Here is an 18,892-nt window from a genome sequence, read left to right as displayed (position 1 = left end):
GGAGTTTTATGAAAACTCAAACAGCGTCTGCAATTCAAAACAAACCTCTCTCTTTTTTCCCCAAAAATGGCCTCTGCTCTGAAGATGACACCATGGACCTCTGTCTGAGAGTAATTTTATGTATAATTATCATAGAAAATGACTAAAACCAATACAAATTATTTACATTTTGCCATTTAAAGATCATCGCTAACCTGCTGTAAGTCCCTTATTGACCTCTTACAGTCCCTAGACTCCACTTTGAGAACTGCTCAAATAAACCTCAAAATAAACAATTCCTTTACATAATAATAATAACAATAATAATAATAATAATAATAATAATAATAAAAACAGTGGCATGACTCACCAAATTCCATATTTCATTGATATTTCTAGTTGATCTCAGCTTCTACAAAGTCTTTTTAGCCCTTTCTCACACTAGAGAAAAGTCCTTACATGTTGAGTCATATGTTATATAAAGTTCAGCTCTGAGCTGCACCTGCACCAGGTGAGTGTGGAGCACAAATGACGCTTCCCAGACAGCAAAATATAACTGGACCAAACATGGGCCAGATGTGCTATAAAGTTCGGTCCGAATTGGTAAAACACATCCGGACCAGTGTCTTTTTGAACAATGGGCCTGACCTGTTATGGACTCATTTGCCAGATCTGCAAAAGCTTTGGGCCAGAACTGATCCAGAGCAGTAAAAACCAAGCTCATATACAGCCCAAATAAGGCACACATGTGTTACCCAAAAATTACATTCTGATCAGCTCTGGACCAGATGTGGTCCAGATTTGTACCAAAACTGTTTTCAGTATTTAAATGTGTCACACTGTAATGTGTCTAATTGGCAAATTAAGTTTCTCTATCTATTAAAAGGAATAATGACAATACTTTCATTAAGGTTTCATTAAAGTGCCATTTATTAATGGTAACAGGCTGCACCATTACATTGCACAAACTTTAACAATTAGCAACACACTGTTGCATAAAACCATGCTAAAATGTAACACTAAGTCTGTTTTTTAAACAAGATTGCAGAATAAACAATTATTTAAAAAAAAAAATATATATATATATATATAAAGAATGTAAATAATAAATAATATCAATAAAAAACATGATAAACAAAAATAAATATTAATACAAATAAAAAAAACTTAGAAATCAAATCACAGAATCAAACAACACATTTTCAATTTGTCACATATAAACACAGTAGAACAGATTAACATGTCTTTTTTAAATTAAGATCCTATGTTGTGAAACAAGCAACCTTACATTTGAGACGACATCAGCCCTTTCAGTAAATAAATACTGTAATCTGAACCTTGAAACAGACATTAACTTACAAACAGACTCAAAACACTTGAGTACGCTGGCTAAATGGGTTTCACAGGTCATCGTGCAGCCTCTGGTTCAGAGCTGCAGACCTAGGGATGATTTATTGATAAAGAAAAAAACAAAAAACAAACTCAGTAGTGGCTATTTACTGTAACTGAAATATCAGAAAACTCAAACTATGACATCATGTAAAATTCTGTGCATTACAATGCAGTGACAAACATCAGCCATGTTCACAGTAGGATACTTTGATTAAAATATCAGTTGCATCTAGTGTTACCTGCGCTCCCGGTCCCGACGACCACCTCCACGGTCAGATGCTAAGTTGAACCATCTGATGACATGTTTGTTGATGTCCATGTCTGTTGCTTGCTTTGCAACATGACATTTACGCACTGCACCTATAAAAACAACATTCACAGCAAATTAATGTAAGCAACACAAAGTGAAAGTGGACAGCACTGTTTAGTCCAGGTGCTTTATGTAAAATTTGAGGTGAATCGTGGACTTTTATAAAAGCATGAAACTACACACTATTAATACAACTGCACAACGCTTTCCACATTATGAAGCAAGTGAAAATTTTCTCTTATTTTCCTAAATATTAATGCAAATGACAGAATATTTTAATAGTCATCAGCCATTAGAGCATAATTCAAATGTTTTTGAACAAACTTAGAAAAAAATAATGGTTATCATTATAAAGTAAAAACCTCAAAATGCACTGTTTCAAATTATTAAGCAGGCCACAGGTTTCAGCAATATAGGAAAGAAAAAGGATCTCTCTGCTACTGAAAAGCCTCAAATAGTGCAATGCCTTGAAGAAGGAATAAAAACATGAGATATTTCATGAAAGATTAAGATCAGCACAGACGAGTTTGTGCTGATAAAGGCATAATGAGGAAGGTTTCTGACAAACAAACACATTGGATTAAGAAAGCAGCTGCTAAAATGCCATTACAAAGCAGCAAACAGGTATTTGAAGCTGCTGGTGCCTCTGGAGTCCAAGGTGTAGGATCCCCCAGAGGCTTGCAGTCGTGCATAAACCTACTATTCAGCCACCCCTAACCAATGCTCACAAGCAGAAACGGTTGCAGTGGACCCAGACATACATGAAGACTCATTTTCAAACAGTCTTTTTTAGTGATGAGTGCCGTGCAACCCTGAATGGTCCAGATGGAGGAGTAGTGGATGGCTGGTGGATGGCCACCATGTCCCAATAAGGCTGTGACGTCAGCAAGGAGGGGGCGGAGTCATGTTTTGGGCCAGAACCATGAGGAGAGAGCTGGTAGGCCCCTTTAGGGTCCCTGAAGGTGTGAAAATGACCTCGGCAAAGTATATAGAGTTTCTGACTGACCACTTTCTTCCTTGGTACAAAAAGATGAGCAGTGCCTTCTGTAGCAAAATTATCTTCATGCATGACAATGCTCCATCTCATGCTGCAAAGAATCCCTCTGTGTCATTGGCTGCTATGGGCATAAAAGGAGAGAAACTAATGGTGTGGCCCCCATCCTCCCCTGACCTTTAACCCTGTTGAGAACCTTTGGAGCATCCTCAAGCTAAAGATCTATGAGGGTGGGCGGCGGTTCACATCAAAACAGCAGCTCTGGGAGGATATTCTGACATCCTGCAAAGAAATTCAAGCAGAAACTCTCCAAAAACTCACAAGTTCAATGGATGAAGAATAGTGAAGGTGATATCAAAGAAGGGCTCCTATGTTAACATGGAACTTGGCCTGTTGAGATGTTTTTGATTGAAATAGCTTTGATTTCAGTAAATATGACCCCCTAATGCTGCAAATTCAACAAATGACCATTTTAAGTTCTTTAGAAACTATAAAATGTTTTAAAACTCTGTTTTGCATAATAATGTGGAACAGTGCATTTTGAGGTTTTTATTTTAAAAAAATCGTAGTTATCATTATGAAGTTTGTTCAAAAACATTAATATTCTGTCATTTGCATTAATATTTAGGAAAATAAGAGAAAAATTTCACTTGCTTAATAATGTGGAAAGCGGTGTACAGTTTGGAGCCATGATCATTTTCAAATATATAGTAATTGCAGAATTGTTCTGTGGTTGCTATGGCAGCCATTTTACTTTCAACCATAACTGTATTGTGCATTCTGCATCATATTTCCTGAACGAATTATAAGACAGAAAGGTGTTTTGATGGTCAAAGATTACAGCAATACTACATATGGCATCATAAACTGTCCAGGTGAACAGCTAAAGGTGAATTCAGAGACACTGTGAGAAGGAAAATGACTTCTCCATGTAGTATGTGAAAAAATTTCACCTTTTCATAAAAGCATGATCCTATGGTACAGTCATACAATTTAGGGCCCTGAAAATGTTCAGGTATGTGATCATTAAAACAAGTTTGATCATTAGTTAATCCTTCCCTGTCCTCAACCTCACTTGCTGTCTGTGGAAGCAGAGGATTTGTGGTCAAAGGTGCGATCTTCTGCATACATGAGTAAACAACTTCAGTTTTTGAAACTGTACATAACTTTTAACTATATCTAATACTTAATCCTTTTGATAATGATCTAGGTCAGGGGTTCTCAACCTTTCGGCCCGCGACCACCAGAATAAAGGTGCCAGGGACCCCCACTTTACCTGAAGCTGGTTGAACAGCCATGAACATTCAAGAACAGTCATGTGCAGACAAGGCCGTCCATATAAAGGGATAAAGGGGAAGGTTTCTGGGACCCAGCCAAACTGGGGGCCCACAGAGGTCAGGAAAATCATGATTTATTGTGAAGTTAAGCTGTGAAAACCATATTTCATATTTGACCTAAATAATGACCATTCTTATCAAGGAAAAACAAATATCTCTATCTATTCATGTGTGGTAAATGAACTTCTTAAAATGAAAAGAACTTTTGTTAAAAAACATATTTAAAATGGGTGAAAAACCACTTAACTTAGTTAATAATGGCAAAAAATGGTAGAAAAGGTGTTGAAGTTGGATTTTTAAAGAACATAAATGGGTTAAAAATGGGTAAAAAAATAACCCAAAACACATTCAATTGGCAAAAACAGGCACATGAAGTGGTATAAAGGGATTAAAAAGAGGCTGAAATGGCATTAAAGTGCATTAAATTGGGGAAAATTAGATGGACTGGGATGAGAAATTGATATAAACTGGGAAAATTGGGGTAACTATGGTTAATTTGGTAAAAAGGGGTGTAAAAAGTGGTTAATAGTGGCAATAGTGAGGCAACAATAGGCAGAAAATGGCATGACTTGGTTTAGAAGTGACAAAAACAGGTGTAAAAAAAGTGGTGGAAAGGGTATAATATTGACACAAATGGGGTTTAAGTGGCAAAAATGTGCTAAAATTGGCAAAAATTTATGTTATAAAGTGATGAAAAGTGATTAAAATTTGGTAAAATTGGTGTAAAGTGGCAACAGTGTAATTTAAAAAAAAAAAACAAAACTATTTTTTTAAGGCATCTGGTGACCCCATCTCAGTGTCTCGCGATCCCAAATGGGGTCCCAACCCCAGACTGAGAACCACTGATCTAGGTGACTGTAGAGAGTACAAGAATATGTAATTTAAAAATCCCTTTTTAAAACAATACACAACCTTCATGAAAAAGACATGATATGACAAAATCTTACCTATACCTATTTTTGAACACCCTCTTACCTCACTGAATTCACAATTAACTATTCATCTGAACAGGTTATGATGTTGTGCTTAACATTACTGTAATTCTTGACCATCCAAAAATTGGGGTAGACCTCTCCCTTTCTGTTAACTTTGGTTCAAGTGTAAGATGCAATATATAATTCAGCTATGGCTGAAAGTAAAATGGCTGCCATGGAAACGACTTGACAATTCTGCTTCATATTTAACCCTCCAACAACCCTTTATTAGTTATTACACCTGTTGCCCTAGTGCACAGAAAAATGCACCAATACAGAAAGCCACAGAAATATTATCTAAGAACACATAGTTCCTTTTTTTTAAATGGATACGATTATTAGCTTTAGTTCTCACCATGCATATCAAATATTTCTTGTGTTTCTGAAATTGAACCCATAAAATGCCAGTTTTTATGATTAGAACACAAACACTGACACGCCTGCAGTCTTGGCATCATTTCTTTGCTGCCATGTTTTTCTTAGTAAGGACTGCATTTTGGATGGGCGCACACACAAATACACACACATATTTCTCAGCACATATTTGCATATCACATTATGACATCCCTAAAATACACCCAAGTAGTTTCCCTTCTGAATATTTATTGAATTGGCCTTACAGGCATGAAAATATAAGCAACTGTGCATGGTTTTCTGGGTCATGTTTGAGAGCTACCTACCATATATGGATACATAGCGCCACCTAGTGGAAAACAAAAAAAACAACCTAAAATCTCAGTTCCTTACTAACATGGATGAATGAAAACATTGATAAAAATTTTAATTCATGCTGCAATTACAGTGCAAAAAATGTTTATATGGGAGTAAATGGCACAAAAATGTGACAAAGGACCACAGCTGTAACAATTTTGTTTAATGCAGTGTATGAAAGGGTTTAAAAAAAATCATGAAATTTTACATTTCTGCCCAAAACGCACACCTGGGGCAATTTTTATGGCAATTGCATCATCATAGCCAAATTAGAGCTGGGCAATTAAATGATTAAATCGGATTTTGGAAAATCAAGATTTAAAAAAAAATTGAAAATTGAGATGTTCTGTTAAACCTTACTGCTGGTATACTAAAGTAAAAGCTACTATAAGAAGCTTTAATTTTATGGTAGTTCTGGCAAACCTGTAAACAAAATGATCAATTTTTTTCCTTAATTATTTGCTAATGTGTAACCACAGTGTTCTCAAATAAAGAAAAACATTCTGCTCAGTTTTAATAATCATATTAATTCTGAATACTTTCAGTAGAAGTTGAAATTAAAAGTAGTTTTGGTCTGCTTGCCAACATATTTTTTCTTTTTTGACACTGGTTCTGTAGCACAGATGACAAGAAATAATCAATATTCTTCTGATGCTCTTGTTTACTTGCATAGATCAAAGAGAGAATTTAGCATTACTTTCTGTCTGCTTCTTAAGCAGATAAAACTTTCAGAGTCTGAATGTTTGTGCAATTAACCCTCAATAGTGCACTTTTAAAGACAAGCTTACAGCTCACACTTTGACCTTTAAAAGAACACGCAGTTCAATTTTGTTACAAATAAGCATTATAAAAACATTACTATTATTATTATTATTATCATTGTTGTTGTTGTTGTTGTTGTTGTTGATAAAAGTGAAAGAAACCCATTCAAATGTTTTCTTTTTCAATTGGAAACAAAACAAAACTGGTTTAAAATCATAAATCGAGTTTGGTGTGAAAAAATCAGAGATTCAATTTTTTAACCACATCTCCCAGCCCAAAGCCAAAGTTATCCACAAATAAGTCTTAAAACATCAAAAAAATGCACTAAGACCATAAGTAGGTTAAAAATGCTCGGGGCCCTAAACCATACCAAGTTTCACTCTATTGTGAAAAATTAAACATTTTTTAGCATATGCCTATGTTCCAAACAACATGTAAAGCAGTTTCTAAGAAAACATAACTTTTTTTCCATAACTTGAACTTTTTCTAGTGGCATGTTTATGCATTCTGTACTCACGTGCAAGTACTGCTCTCAATGCCATTTGTCTGAATGCCATCTTTCCATTTGCTCCCTTCCAACAGATTTTCTTGGCCACACTATCACAAAAAATGTGTGACAGGATGTTCCAGGTAACATGCTTCGTGTCCTGTCCCCCAATGGAGCCCAGGGCAGAAATCTGGGGAAATTAAAAATGAAGACAAATTATAACAAAAATTACATGTCCTGTCATTTTTGTAATTATATAATGACCTGAAAGTTTAGAGAGGCTGCCACCATATCAAACTGATAACAGCTTGACATGATGAACTATCAGTCAGTCAAGGGCAGTTGCAATGCACATTTTTAGCATACTGTGCAGGTTTTATACTTTGCACCACACTATCTAGTTTTGGACCAGGATCAATCAACAACACTAAAAGCATATATGCACTGGTTTCTACAGATAAAAATGGTTTGGAGGTTTATCTAATTACACTTTAAAGTATTTTAAATGAAAGGGTTTCAAAGTGCAGATTCCGCAGAAGATGCTAGTCAGCATTTACACCAAGAGTGAAGAGAAGGACTGTAATAGTGTTAAACATCTGGTGGCTCTAATGGTTAAAATAATGGTTAAAATGTTAGGACAAATCAGTTCATACCAAGTTCTTTTTCTGTGAGGAATTGCGTGGTTCTTTCAGCCACTCCTCAAAGTGTTCCACCTCCTCCAGTGACCCAAAGGGAAACTGAATGCCTTCAGGTACTTCGGTTGGACTTTCATCAACCGTCCTCCCAGGAATCAAGTTGACCAATGCAATCAGTTGTGTTAGCTGTTGCTTCATGTGTTCAAGCAGTTTAAGGATGTGAAGTTCAGCAGCTGGGGGGGGGGGGCAGACAGACCAACGAAGATGTATCATCACATAAATGTTTTGTCTTTTGGGTTACACATTACTTTGTGTAGAGGACTAAATGATGTGCCAGTGATTAAAAACCAAAGGTTGATCATGAGAATTAAGTATTTGTGGAGAAGCGTCTGTATTTGGTTTTCTGTCATGTGTTTATCAAACAATATTTTATCCAATAGGCATGGCTATGATGGTGAGAATATATTTATCTACAAATGCTATTTGCCGAGGTTACTTGTTTATTGTCCCACAAACGCAAAATTATCTTAGGAGGAATGATAGATCTGCAGATCGACATAAGTAGTGATTATTATGACCAAAACATTAAAGCTGATGTGCAGTTAGGAAGTACAGTCGTGGAAACTTACCAGAGCAAGGTATCGCCTCTATTCCTGATCGTCCCACTCTCAAAGATGGCCTGTAGAGTTCAGGAGTGTCTTGAGACCACAAGGATGACTGCGAGTGGGGTGCAGAGGATGAGGAGGGCTGAGAAGGTGGCACTTGGCATGATGATGGTGATGACCCATGAGGAGATGGCAATGACCTTGGTGATGGCTGACGAGCAGATGACACTGGGCGTGTTGATGCATGACGAGGGGTTGGCAGTGAGCTTGACGATGACCGATGATGATGAGATGAGACTGGGCGTGAGGATGACCAATGAGGAGGTGAGACTGGGCCTGATGATGACCAATGATGAGGAGGAGATGAGGCTGGGCGTGAGTATGACAACTGAGGAGGAGATGATACTGGGCGTGAGGATGACCACTGAGGAGGAGATGAGACTGGGCGTGAGGATGACCGCTGAGGAGGAGATGAGAATGGGCGTGAGGATGACCGATGATGAGGAGATGAGACTGGGCGTGAGGATGACCGCTGAGGAGGAGATGAGACTGGGCGTGAGGATGACCGATGATGAGGAGATGAGACTGGGCGTGAGGATGACCGATGATGAGGAGATGAGACTGGGCGTGAGGATGACCGATGAGGAGGAGATGAGACTGGGCGTGAGGATGACCAATATGGAGATGAAACAAAGTGTGATGATCGATGAGGAGATTGAATGGGGCTCAGAGACGACCAGTGTGAAGGTGGAATTTGACATCTTGATATGGGGTTTAAAGAAAGAAAAGACATGAAGAACTGGGGGTTTGAAGGCATAATCAACTCAAAAATAATTCTGTACTTTTTTAACACTCAATTAAAACACAAACAATGCAGTCATTTTTCATTTACCTTGGAGAAGATGCCCGAGGAGAGGACACTGGTCGCAGTACTGATGGTAATGACTCATTGGGGGTTGATGATGACTGGTGAGGAGAAGACACAGGTGGTGGTGAAAGTGATGGTGGTGACTCAGGAAGTGATGATCGGTAAGGGGATGGCACTGGTGGCGCAGGGCATGACGAGGTCAGCCGAGTTTTACTTGAACTGGATTTTGAAGACTGAGGTGATCGGGTCTGGTTCTTTTGAGGAACCTCTGGCTGATCTCTTTCATCATCTGTATCGCCTAAGCGGTGGCTATTAATACAAAGAAAATATGCATTAATGCCAAAGAAAATGTCTAATTTTCACAATAAATCTTACGGCTATTTGAACCTACATTGGTTTACGTTTCCTTTGAAGCCGTTGTATTGCCATCTTCTCCTCATCATGATCAGAGTCAAGCTCTGATGTTTGGCAGGTCAAGGATTTCTTCATCGCCTGCCAAGCTGATGTATAATCATCTAAAATAAACAATTCAGAGAGTTCACATATGAATGACCATGACCAAATCTTCACATAAACATGCCTCTTATTACTGCATGTATGTATATATCCCATGTAAATGTAGATTTTTGTTTATTGTGACCATCTTAAAATAATGGTCCAATTCATATGTTCAAGTTTTTCAAAAAGAGAAACTGAACCAAATATAGAATATGGTATTAATTGTTTCACACAAAGTTATGACAATTGATAACTACTGACATACAAATAATGCTGTAAACTTATCAACTCAAAATTACTTAATACATTGTAAATAATTACCTTCAAGTTGTACTTAACTAAGCTAGAGTTGGAAATGGAAAATAGATTTTTTTTACCACATGTCTTTAACACTCTGACATCATGTTTGGCCCAGTGTTGGCTTGGCTGCTCTGCTAATCTTGCGGCTTTGTTGATTTTCTCATCACTTTTATACGATGGCCAATATGTTGCTCCATTGCTGTACCAAGACTGTGGCACCACAGACACAGACTTTTGCTCATCTAAAAACTGGACTACATGAAACATCCTGTAAATAAAGGAAATCAATAGGGGCAAATAAGACAACAAGAGTGTGCATTCCATTGGTACACAATGTCAAATTTTGGATGGCAGCTAGCATTAATAATTTCTCATAAAACGTGCATATGCCTGCCATTCAGCCATTTCAAACAAATGCATATACAGACCGACATGGATTGTTCTTCCAAATCATAAACAACAGACTGTTCACATCCCATCAAATACAAGGATAACACTGAACAACTGTAACTACTGTTTCAATCCATGCAGTAAAGGCATGACCACAAAACCTCCTCTATGAGGAGGGCCACACACTTTTTGGTAACTTCTGACACTTTTGCACACTTGATTTGGCCTGATGGATGAGAGACACAGAATATACTTAGAAAGTCAGACCTGAATGGGTACTGAAAGAAGAGTGACCTTTCTGAGAAGACCTTGTACACAATGTATATTCCATCAGTGCACTTAACAATGTTTTTAATCACACAAAATCATCTCCAATAATAAAGATGTTGTTCCCTGTTGAGATTTTCATTGTCCATTTGTCAGTATGTAACTGAGTGTACTGTGCTTTCACATCAAGTCCATCAGGAAACGGTCCATCAAAGTGTTGTATTTTTAAGGAGCTTGATGCCACACCAGAAGCCCCATCAGTAGCTGCAGCAGATGCCCCAAAAGAAGTTTGTTCTGACAGTCTTCGAATAATCTGAGCAAAAGGGCGATCTGGTTTTCTTACAAGTCTCTTTATCTTTTGGAGGTTATTTTCATAGGGAAATGCTGAAATGCGATCCAGACAACCAAACTGCTGTACATCCATTGGAAGATGAACTAAACCATGCACATTATACACAATAGAATCGTTACCATATATCTCACCAAAATGTGATACAAAAGTTTTAAGTAGTGTCTGTGAATAATGACTGTAGGACGATGAGAGGTCCACACTGATTAAAATAGCAATGGCAGTGGACAGCAACATGAAGTTGCTGTACATATTACTTGGCAAAAATGAAGACAGAAGGACAGGGCCAATATACAGTAGAAACTGTCTAAATTCAGTGGCCTTCCATCGGTCTATTTCTCTAAATGACCGTGGTTTCCGTGCAAATTCCAAAGGAATATAAGGTCGCAGCTCTTTCATGCGATCAGACATTTGATTTACAACATTTGCAGATAACCTAACATTTAGAGGACCTCTAAGCCACATTAGCAACAATTTTCTAACCACACCCAAACAAACCAAATGCATATAGTCCACTGGAAATTGTGACACCATGCCAATATTTGAACCATGAAAAGGATTTGGCCCATTTTGATGATCTTCATAAACCCGCTGTGCAAAAGATTCATCAGTCCTTAATATGCTATCAGTTAATGGAAAAGTCATCCGTCTGTTCACATATAGTCCTCGTTGCACACATTTGTCACAACCGTAATATCCATTATGTGGCTTTATGTTCTTTACAAATGCTTTTGCAGGTGCATCACATATTACAGAGTCAACATTCAGAAAAAGCTGTTTTCCATTAAAGCTGAAGCCCTTTTCCAGTTCATGGAGCTCAACAACAAAATCCTTTAAAAATTCATCAGCTGATTGTGGTTTGTTGGGCCCACAAAATAAAGCAATAATGACAGGCTCCTTCATTGGAACACTGACTAACAGTCCTAAAATAGGCCAAAGTTGAATGCTTGTGCTCTTAAACAGGGGTAACCCATCAATATTTATCTGCAACTTTAAGGTAAAACAATCAGCAAGTGAGTCAATGATCTGAGACAGTGTTCTTTTGATGGAGGACAATATGCCAAAATAGTAATACTGTCCTCCAACCTTGTTCTGAATAGTGTACTGAGTATTAGTCTTTAGGATAGTTCTTGCGTCTTTTGGTAAGTCTGGATGGTAAAATCTTAGTATACTTAAAAGTGCTGTAAGAGCAACAAGTGGAATTCCAAAGGTTAGGGCCCAACAACAGATTTTGTCTTTGAGACTACATGGCTCAACACCTTCATCATCAGATTCAGACAAGTCTGAGCTACTACACTGAGGAAGGTCATAAATGTCCGCATCCACGTGGTCAAAAGTGTTTGCATCCACATGATGGTCAGAAATGTTGGTGCCCATATCAATATCTGCTGCATTGTCCTCCTGCAATACTTTATTTTCACTACAAATGTCATCCACCACCCTTTCTCCAGTCCTATCATCAGCATTGACAGGCAAATTATTGCTGTAGTCATCACTAATTTGCTGTAGTGTTCTCTTAAGGTCTCTTCGTGCACGCCTTCTCAGAGTGGAGTTAGAAACAACCTTTGCTTCCATTTTTACTTACGTCTTCACCAATCAGCACAGCTGTTGACCTACCGGGAGAAAAGGGGAAGTTTTACAGTGTTTTATAACATAAAGTGCTGCTACCGATGACTTATATTTAGTTAAAGGTGAATTTCACAGCACATTTAAATTATTTTGTCCAATGACAGCATAACCATTTACATTTTCCTATGTGGCTGAACAAAGCTATCGCAGTTAACAGATGGTGACTATGTTAGGAGTAAAATTATGTTACCTGCTTTAAAGACATTGGCAGCATTTTCCAGTTCGTACATTGTACAGGTGTTTTAACAGTAAAGATTTTTACTTAGGGAAAATACATGTCTGTGAGAGAGACATCAATCAAACATGTTGTAGTACTAAGGCATTATGTGTATAATATAGTTTGATCTTAGTTAATGGCAAGAGTTAACTCCTTATAGTTTAACAAGTATTGCCACTGCAACAGAATCAATGAAGAAAGGCAAAGCCTCATAAAAGTTTGCAACACAACAGTAACAGCAATGAAAGACAGACCAATAGCGTTAGCATGTGGCATTTATCTTGTGGCAGTAGTGCAGTTTGAGGCTAACGGGTAACTTTAGTACAAACTAATGCCTGAAACAGTACTCTAAAACGTGGAACTAAACAACAACAAACAATGCCGCCTAATAAAACTCCTCATGTCAACGCACCTTCTGTTTCACACCGACTCAAACCCTAACGAACTCCGACCGACGGGTTGTAAAGCAATAGCCCCGACTGGGAACTGGTTGTAGTTTTTTAGTGAGCCAAAATATAAAGGATAACGCCAACATCCACTCAAAAGGACAACAAAACCAGTCAGTCTTCGTGTACGTCATTTCCTGCAGAGCACACGTTGATTCACGTAAACAATTTATTTTAGCAAAGGTTCCAAGAAATTATTAAATGTGTTAATCTGCGTCTTTTGTTGCATGCGTCCTCGTAATAAAAATAACGTTGTTTGTAGCTACATCTGTCTCCCACGTTTGCAAATTGGTGAAGTTCGCGTTACAATTTGAAAACCCTCTCCTGTGCACCAAGCATAACTGACTCTTCATTAACGCCCATGCTACAGTCATTGTAAATATAATTTAGCAACGTTAGACAGCATTAGTTACCAACGTATGGCTTATGCCCTGTGCTAAAATTAACATTGACGCTTCCCGACAAGGGCAGACACACCGTTTGCATCATAACACAGCTAATGTGAACAGGCTATGCGCTGTTATTCAGATGCTAACAGTTCGTGTGCTGGTTAGCGTTTGGTAACGTTGACGCTCGATTGAATAACATTTTCAGCCATGCAGTCAGCTTACAACAGAAACAGAACCGTCATGTCACTGAATTCATTTGTACTGTTTTAGTATTTTCAGTAACAAACTGCTACTTACGTTAACGTTAGCTAACGCTAGAACTGCCAACTAGTCTGTCATTCAACAGATAACTTTAACGAGGGCCCAAGAATGAAAGAAAAAACACACCGATAACATTCATACTTAGTATTATGTTAAATAAAGCACTTACTTTTAATATTTTCCACTTTTCATGATGATGTTTCACCCTGTCGAATGCCTGTTCTCACGGTGTCTGCCGCTCACTGATGTGACGTCATGCGCGAACCGTTAAATTCAAAATCATGGCGCATTTGGTTTGCGCAGTCCGCCCCTTAACAGCCCCTAACCAATCATTTAGACTGTCAGCCTGAAGGTCCCGGCCACAACTGGTACACTGGCGCTCAGCGGGCGTGACTGCTATGCGAATGTGGCGACTTGTGGACGGATCCGGCACAGTGTTAGCTGCTATCTGGGTTCTGTCTTGCTGCATTTTTTAATCTTCTCATGTATTTATTGCCACAGAAATTGCAACAATATTGCTGGCACTTTTTGTTCTGATCTCTGTAGCAGCATGCTGTGTTTGGTCATCTGGCTTCTGTGGCCTTTGAAAACTCCCATAGCAGAGACTGGCTTAAGGCTCATTTATGCTAGACGGACCTTTCTGTCCATACTCTGTGTTCATTTTGTCCGTTTTCATCCATTCTCTCGAAGCTTACGGATACAGACCAAACGTTGCAAAACCACTTCCATTCGTTGGGCAGTGTTGAGCAATGTGGCCAACAGTTCAACCATGAGCAGCAAAACAAACTGAAGAATTGTTTGGAAAAAAAAAAGGCAGAACTTAACTGACTTTTATGAGGAAACATCTCCAACTATTGAGTGGGTTTTCAAAAATACAAAGATATCAATGATGTTAGCTCACCTGCGCACAAAAACAGATAACTACAAGAGCACAGCTGAGCAGAGGACGGTTCATTCTTTCTACTGAAAAGTACTTAGTACTGAAAGCTTTGTCATGGTGAAAAAGGTGTTCTCGCTCTTCTGCTGAGCTGCTTTGTATTGGGAGCTGGTTTTCTATGGCTGCAGGGGGAGTGATTGGCTGGGACGTAGCCACAGCGGCAGTTTAATCAGACCTTGACAATATTTCTTTATTAAAACAAGAGCAAAGAGCTACACTGAAAGCTTTTCATGATGGAAAAGATGTTTTTGATCTTCTCTCGGCCTTCTTCAGTCTGACTTACATCTTTATGGGTTGGGTTAAGTTGTTCTTTATGCTGGTCTATACAATAAGCTGTAGCTGTGATGTTTCTGTCTTTTAACAAGAGCAGATGGCCACACCATAAGCTTCTCTGAGCAGAGATGTTTTGCATGTCTCCCAACAGGTTTCAGCATGAATATTAGCCACCGTCAAGCTCTGTTATTACTGAAGCTGATGATTTCTACTACCACATTTTGTCTTGTCACTCTGACTGGCATGTCATAGGTTTAGGTTTATTTATTTAGCACACATTAACATAAATGGTGCAAGGAGGGAACGAAGCCCAATGGGCTTGAACAAGAGTTCCACCCCTGTCATGAAATTTGACAGACAGAATGTTTGTCCAATCACCTTCAAAGAATTTTTTGAGAAGTCCTGCCCTTCCCAATTGGAGGTTTCCAGATGAATGTGAAACAAATTCATGCAATAGAACAGTCTATCAGTCATGTCAGGTTAGCTATCCTGTTCATTAAAGGCAAAAGTCCAAAATATAATCTTGAAAAAGATTATATTTACTAACTGTTTAGCTGATTTTTTTTCTCCTGTAAACATCCTACTGAAACAGAGTAAACTCATTTAAATTCCTGTGATAATATGCCTGATTACAAGCTCACCCTGTTGCAGGCCTCCAATAAAATTAAGATGCTTGTTCGTGATGACTTATTTGCCCCGTACAATAATTGACATATCCCTAAAGTGCAAGCAAAGCATTAACTAAGGGACAAAAATAGCCATGAATGCTGTGTATTTATTGATGAAATAATCATCAAGCTGCAGTTCATTAGGCCCCGCTTTATGTTTCGCTTTTAATTATTGGCCCTGGAAGATGTAACATGACAGGATCTTTAATCACCTGAGACAGAGGCTTGCTTCAAAAGGACACCTTGCTGACACGCTGAGCCGGGAATGTGTCTGCAATGCAGATTCACTGATCTCTATGAGTACATGTGTCACATCACCTTGATAATTAACAAAGGGATGTGTCAATTACCACCGGGCAATCAGGAAAGCCGTGCCAGCAGGTGGGCTTTAAGAACAGGGATTTCAATCGCAGTTCAGGCGCCGCTGCTGCCAATCAAAGGTGTACTCACCTCTGCATGTAGGTGGAGGGGGGTTGGGGGTGGCAGCACCAGCAGCGTTCCCATAGCAAATATTCAAAGAAGGGCAAATTGGACTCAGCTCAGTGGAGCAAAGAGGGCACTGAGAGAAAAACCCTGCTACTGCCTTGTTGTGCACATGCGTACTGAGTATCTGCTGTTCCCACAGAGATAATCTGCATTTCAGCCTCATATGACTCACCCAGGACTAGAGGAATATGACACGACTTATAAATCTGAACCAGTTTGGAAATGCATTGCATCACACACAATCATAGATTTCACAGCGAGGCATTTCTTTTTTTTTTTTTTTGTCATGAATGTGCACACCACACAAAAGATGAGGTGTCTCTACTGTCTGTACCTGTCACTGAAAATCCTGCTGTGACTGTTTATTCAGCAGGAATGTGCATGATCCAACATGAATAAGCATGTATTAGTATGCACTTCAAAATGAATGCAGAATCAGGGCAGAGCTTTTGCTGAACTGAGCTAGTCAAATGCGCATAATTCAGTAAATATAGGGGAGCAAACACAGATGAATGAATGTAATAGTGCTGCGGTTAAACTAGTAGTTTATTAGTTTTGGGGAAGGGGTTTCCAAATTACTCTCCGCCGTAATGTAATCAGTGATTAGGATTGTGATTTAACATTTCTGGGTCACTTCATTCTGGGATCTCATTTGCTGCTGGCAGACCTCACTGAAACAAATCTCTTATTTCACCACAAAACACGAGCAGAGCAGATGTGGGCTCTGATTGAACAGAAACACACTACAAATCACACCCTGGATTTGTATGTATTCCATGCAGGCTGTGCTCCATAAATATATAAGCTCGGCATGACTTGTTTTTTTTTTTCTTCTTCCTGCACGCAACTTTCATCCAGCAACTTTAAGAGTAACACAGTGTTGGTGCATTTAACCTCAGTCAAGGATGATCTCATTGTATAATCTGTATGATCAGTGCATGTTTGGTGATCTAATGACTTCCTCCATCTCGCAGGGAGGAAGCTGAGGGTTACAGAGGGTAGATCACAGGCTCTATGTGTCTAGTTTAAATGTCATACTATGGTGCCAGTGGATTACAGAAGTATTGGTGTAATATCAGTCTTCAAACTTGATATCTACCACTGGAGTACCTTTCATTCCCTCCTGAGTTTTTGCTTTAGAGCCAAAATCAGGCAGATTTTGTTCCAGATTTCCCCCCTTCTGACCAAAGTCAGCAAAGGCCTGATTATCTGATGGTTCTAAAGATCATTATGACAGATATTCATGTGGTGTGAGGAGTGATTTTACTGACTGGATCTGCCATGGGTCAGGCACTGTGGACAGCCAAGCATGCTCTTTGTAGATTGTGTCTGTGGACTTCAACGATAACCAACCAGGAGGCAACGTGACCGAAGAAAGAAGTACAACAAACACAGCCTTACATACCACAACTAAACTGACAAGGAGAAGAGTCAGGCTGAAATTGTTGTCACAACTGATCTTTAAGGTAACACTTTGCAATTGTGTATAGGTGCTTTTTTCATTTAATCAGATGGGGCAGCTGAAGAGAGATGGGAAAACAAAGTGGAAGAAGACATGCTCTGCAACCTGGAATCGACCCTGCAACTAGTGCATTGAGGACTATAGCCCCAGCATATGGGCACCTGCTCTCCCAAGTGAGCTAATCTGGCACCCCATATGTGTCATTTAAGGATGACTTATAGTATATGCATTCATCATCATGATCATGTTACAGAATCACTGTCTTTGATCATCTCGCTGCACATTTCAAGAACGAAACCGTAAAATGTGTCATTTGTGCTCATGTGTGAAACCTCTCATTTATAAACCTTTTAGTGAGTTCCAGCCAGACTTACGTGTCGGTGAGGTCGAGAGAAGCAGTCTGTAAAAGACTTTTGGATTCAGATCAGTATTTAGTGAAAGGCTGCTGTCAAACATGTTGAAAACAAGCTAAAACGTGAGATATTTTTTCCATGTAGCATTTTAGTGACATCATGTATCCATGTTTCTGGATGTATGTGTTTCATGGCCAAGCATTTGCCTGATTTTTCTGTATGTTTAGGGTTTTGAAAGCATTAACTATATGCTTTTCAAGGCCCAAGAAACAAAACAAAAAAAAGAGTTAACTGCAAAAGTTCACAACCAAGCAAGTGAATTTGTTTAATTTCTGGTCCAAAATATCTCTTTACATTTATCTTCAGCCACCTTTACCTGAAAGGTACAGATGTAAATCTTATTTTAGGATTGAAAGGCAAAAATATTTGTCCCTTTGGTAGATTTCCCTATTTTTAAAATAGCACTAAGGGCATTATTTATGCTTTTTATATCTTGAAATATGAGTGTTGTCTGGGCTGTTTATGTAACAGTAGCTTAAAATAAGTCTAATAGAACATTTTTGACTACAAAAGGGAGTTTTGCAGTGTATAGCCAGGTAGCCAGCAGTGTGGCTTTCATCTTTGAAATCTTGAAGTTCATCTTGACACTGAAAAAGCAGAAAAAATGTAAACATGCATGTAAAGGACTATTAGTCATGGTGGTGCAGATATGGAACCATGAAACTATGTCATTATAATTTAATTTTCTCTGGATTTACATGTATGAAAAGAGAAAAGATGCTGTTGGATTTGAAGGATCGTCGTATGTAGCTGGTAGATTTCTTTAAATATTACTCTACGCTGAAAGAAAGCTTTGCAATATACAGTATGTATGATTCAGTCTAGCTCACACTACATGTTTACTAATGAGCAT

General features: G+C 38.6%; 1 protein-coding gene across 1 annotated transcript; it reads right to left on the bottom strand.

The window, feature by feature from the left end:
• Positions 1-1,379: 1,379 nt before the first annotated feature.
• On the bottom strand, positions 1,380-10,021 carry LOC121516128 (vegetative cell wall protein gp1-like). Its single transcript, XM_041797230.1, has 8 exons — positions 9,930-10,021; positions 9,446-9,569; positions 9,079-9,363; positions 8,211-8,947; positions 7,600-7,814; positions 6,977-7,136; positions 1,611-1,731; positions 1,380-1,419 (listed from the first exon to the last, which is right to left on the bottom strand). Exons 2-8 carry the CDS (start codon positions 9,541-9,543, stop codon positions 1,380-1,382), a joined length of 1,656 nt encoding a protein of 551 aa, XP_041653164.1. The 5' UTR covers positions 9,544-9,569; positions 9,930-10,021.
• Positions 10,022-18,892: the final 8,871 nt, after the last annotated feature.

The sequence above is a fragment of the Cheilinus undulatus genome, linkage group 10 (genome assembly GCF_018320785.1).
Source record: "Cheilinus undulatus linkage group 10, ASM1832078v1, whole genome shotgun sequence".
Classification (NCBI taxonomy): Eukaryota; Metazoa; Chordata; class Actinopteri; order Labriformes; family Labridae; genus Cheilinus; species Cheilinus undulatus.
Note: the sequence above shows the minus strand (reverse complement) of the source record. Positions and strands in the feature narration are given on the sequence as shown.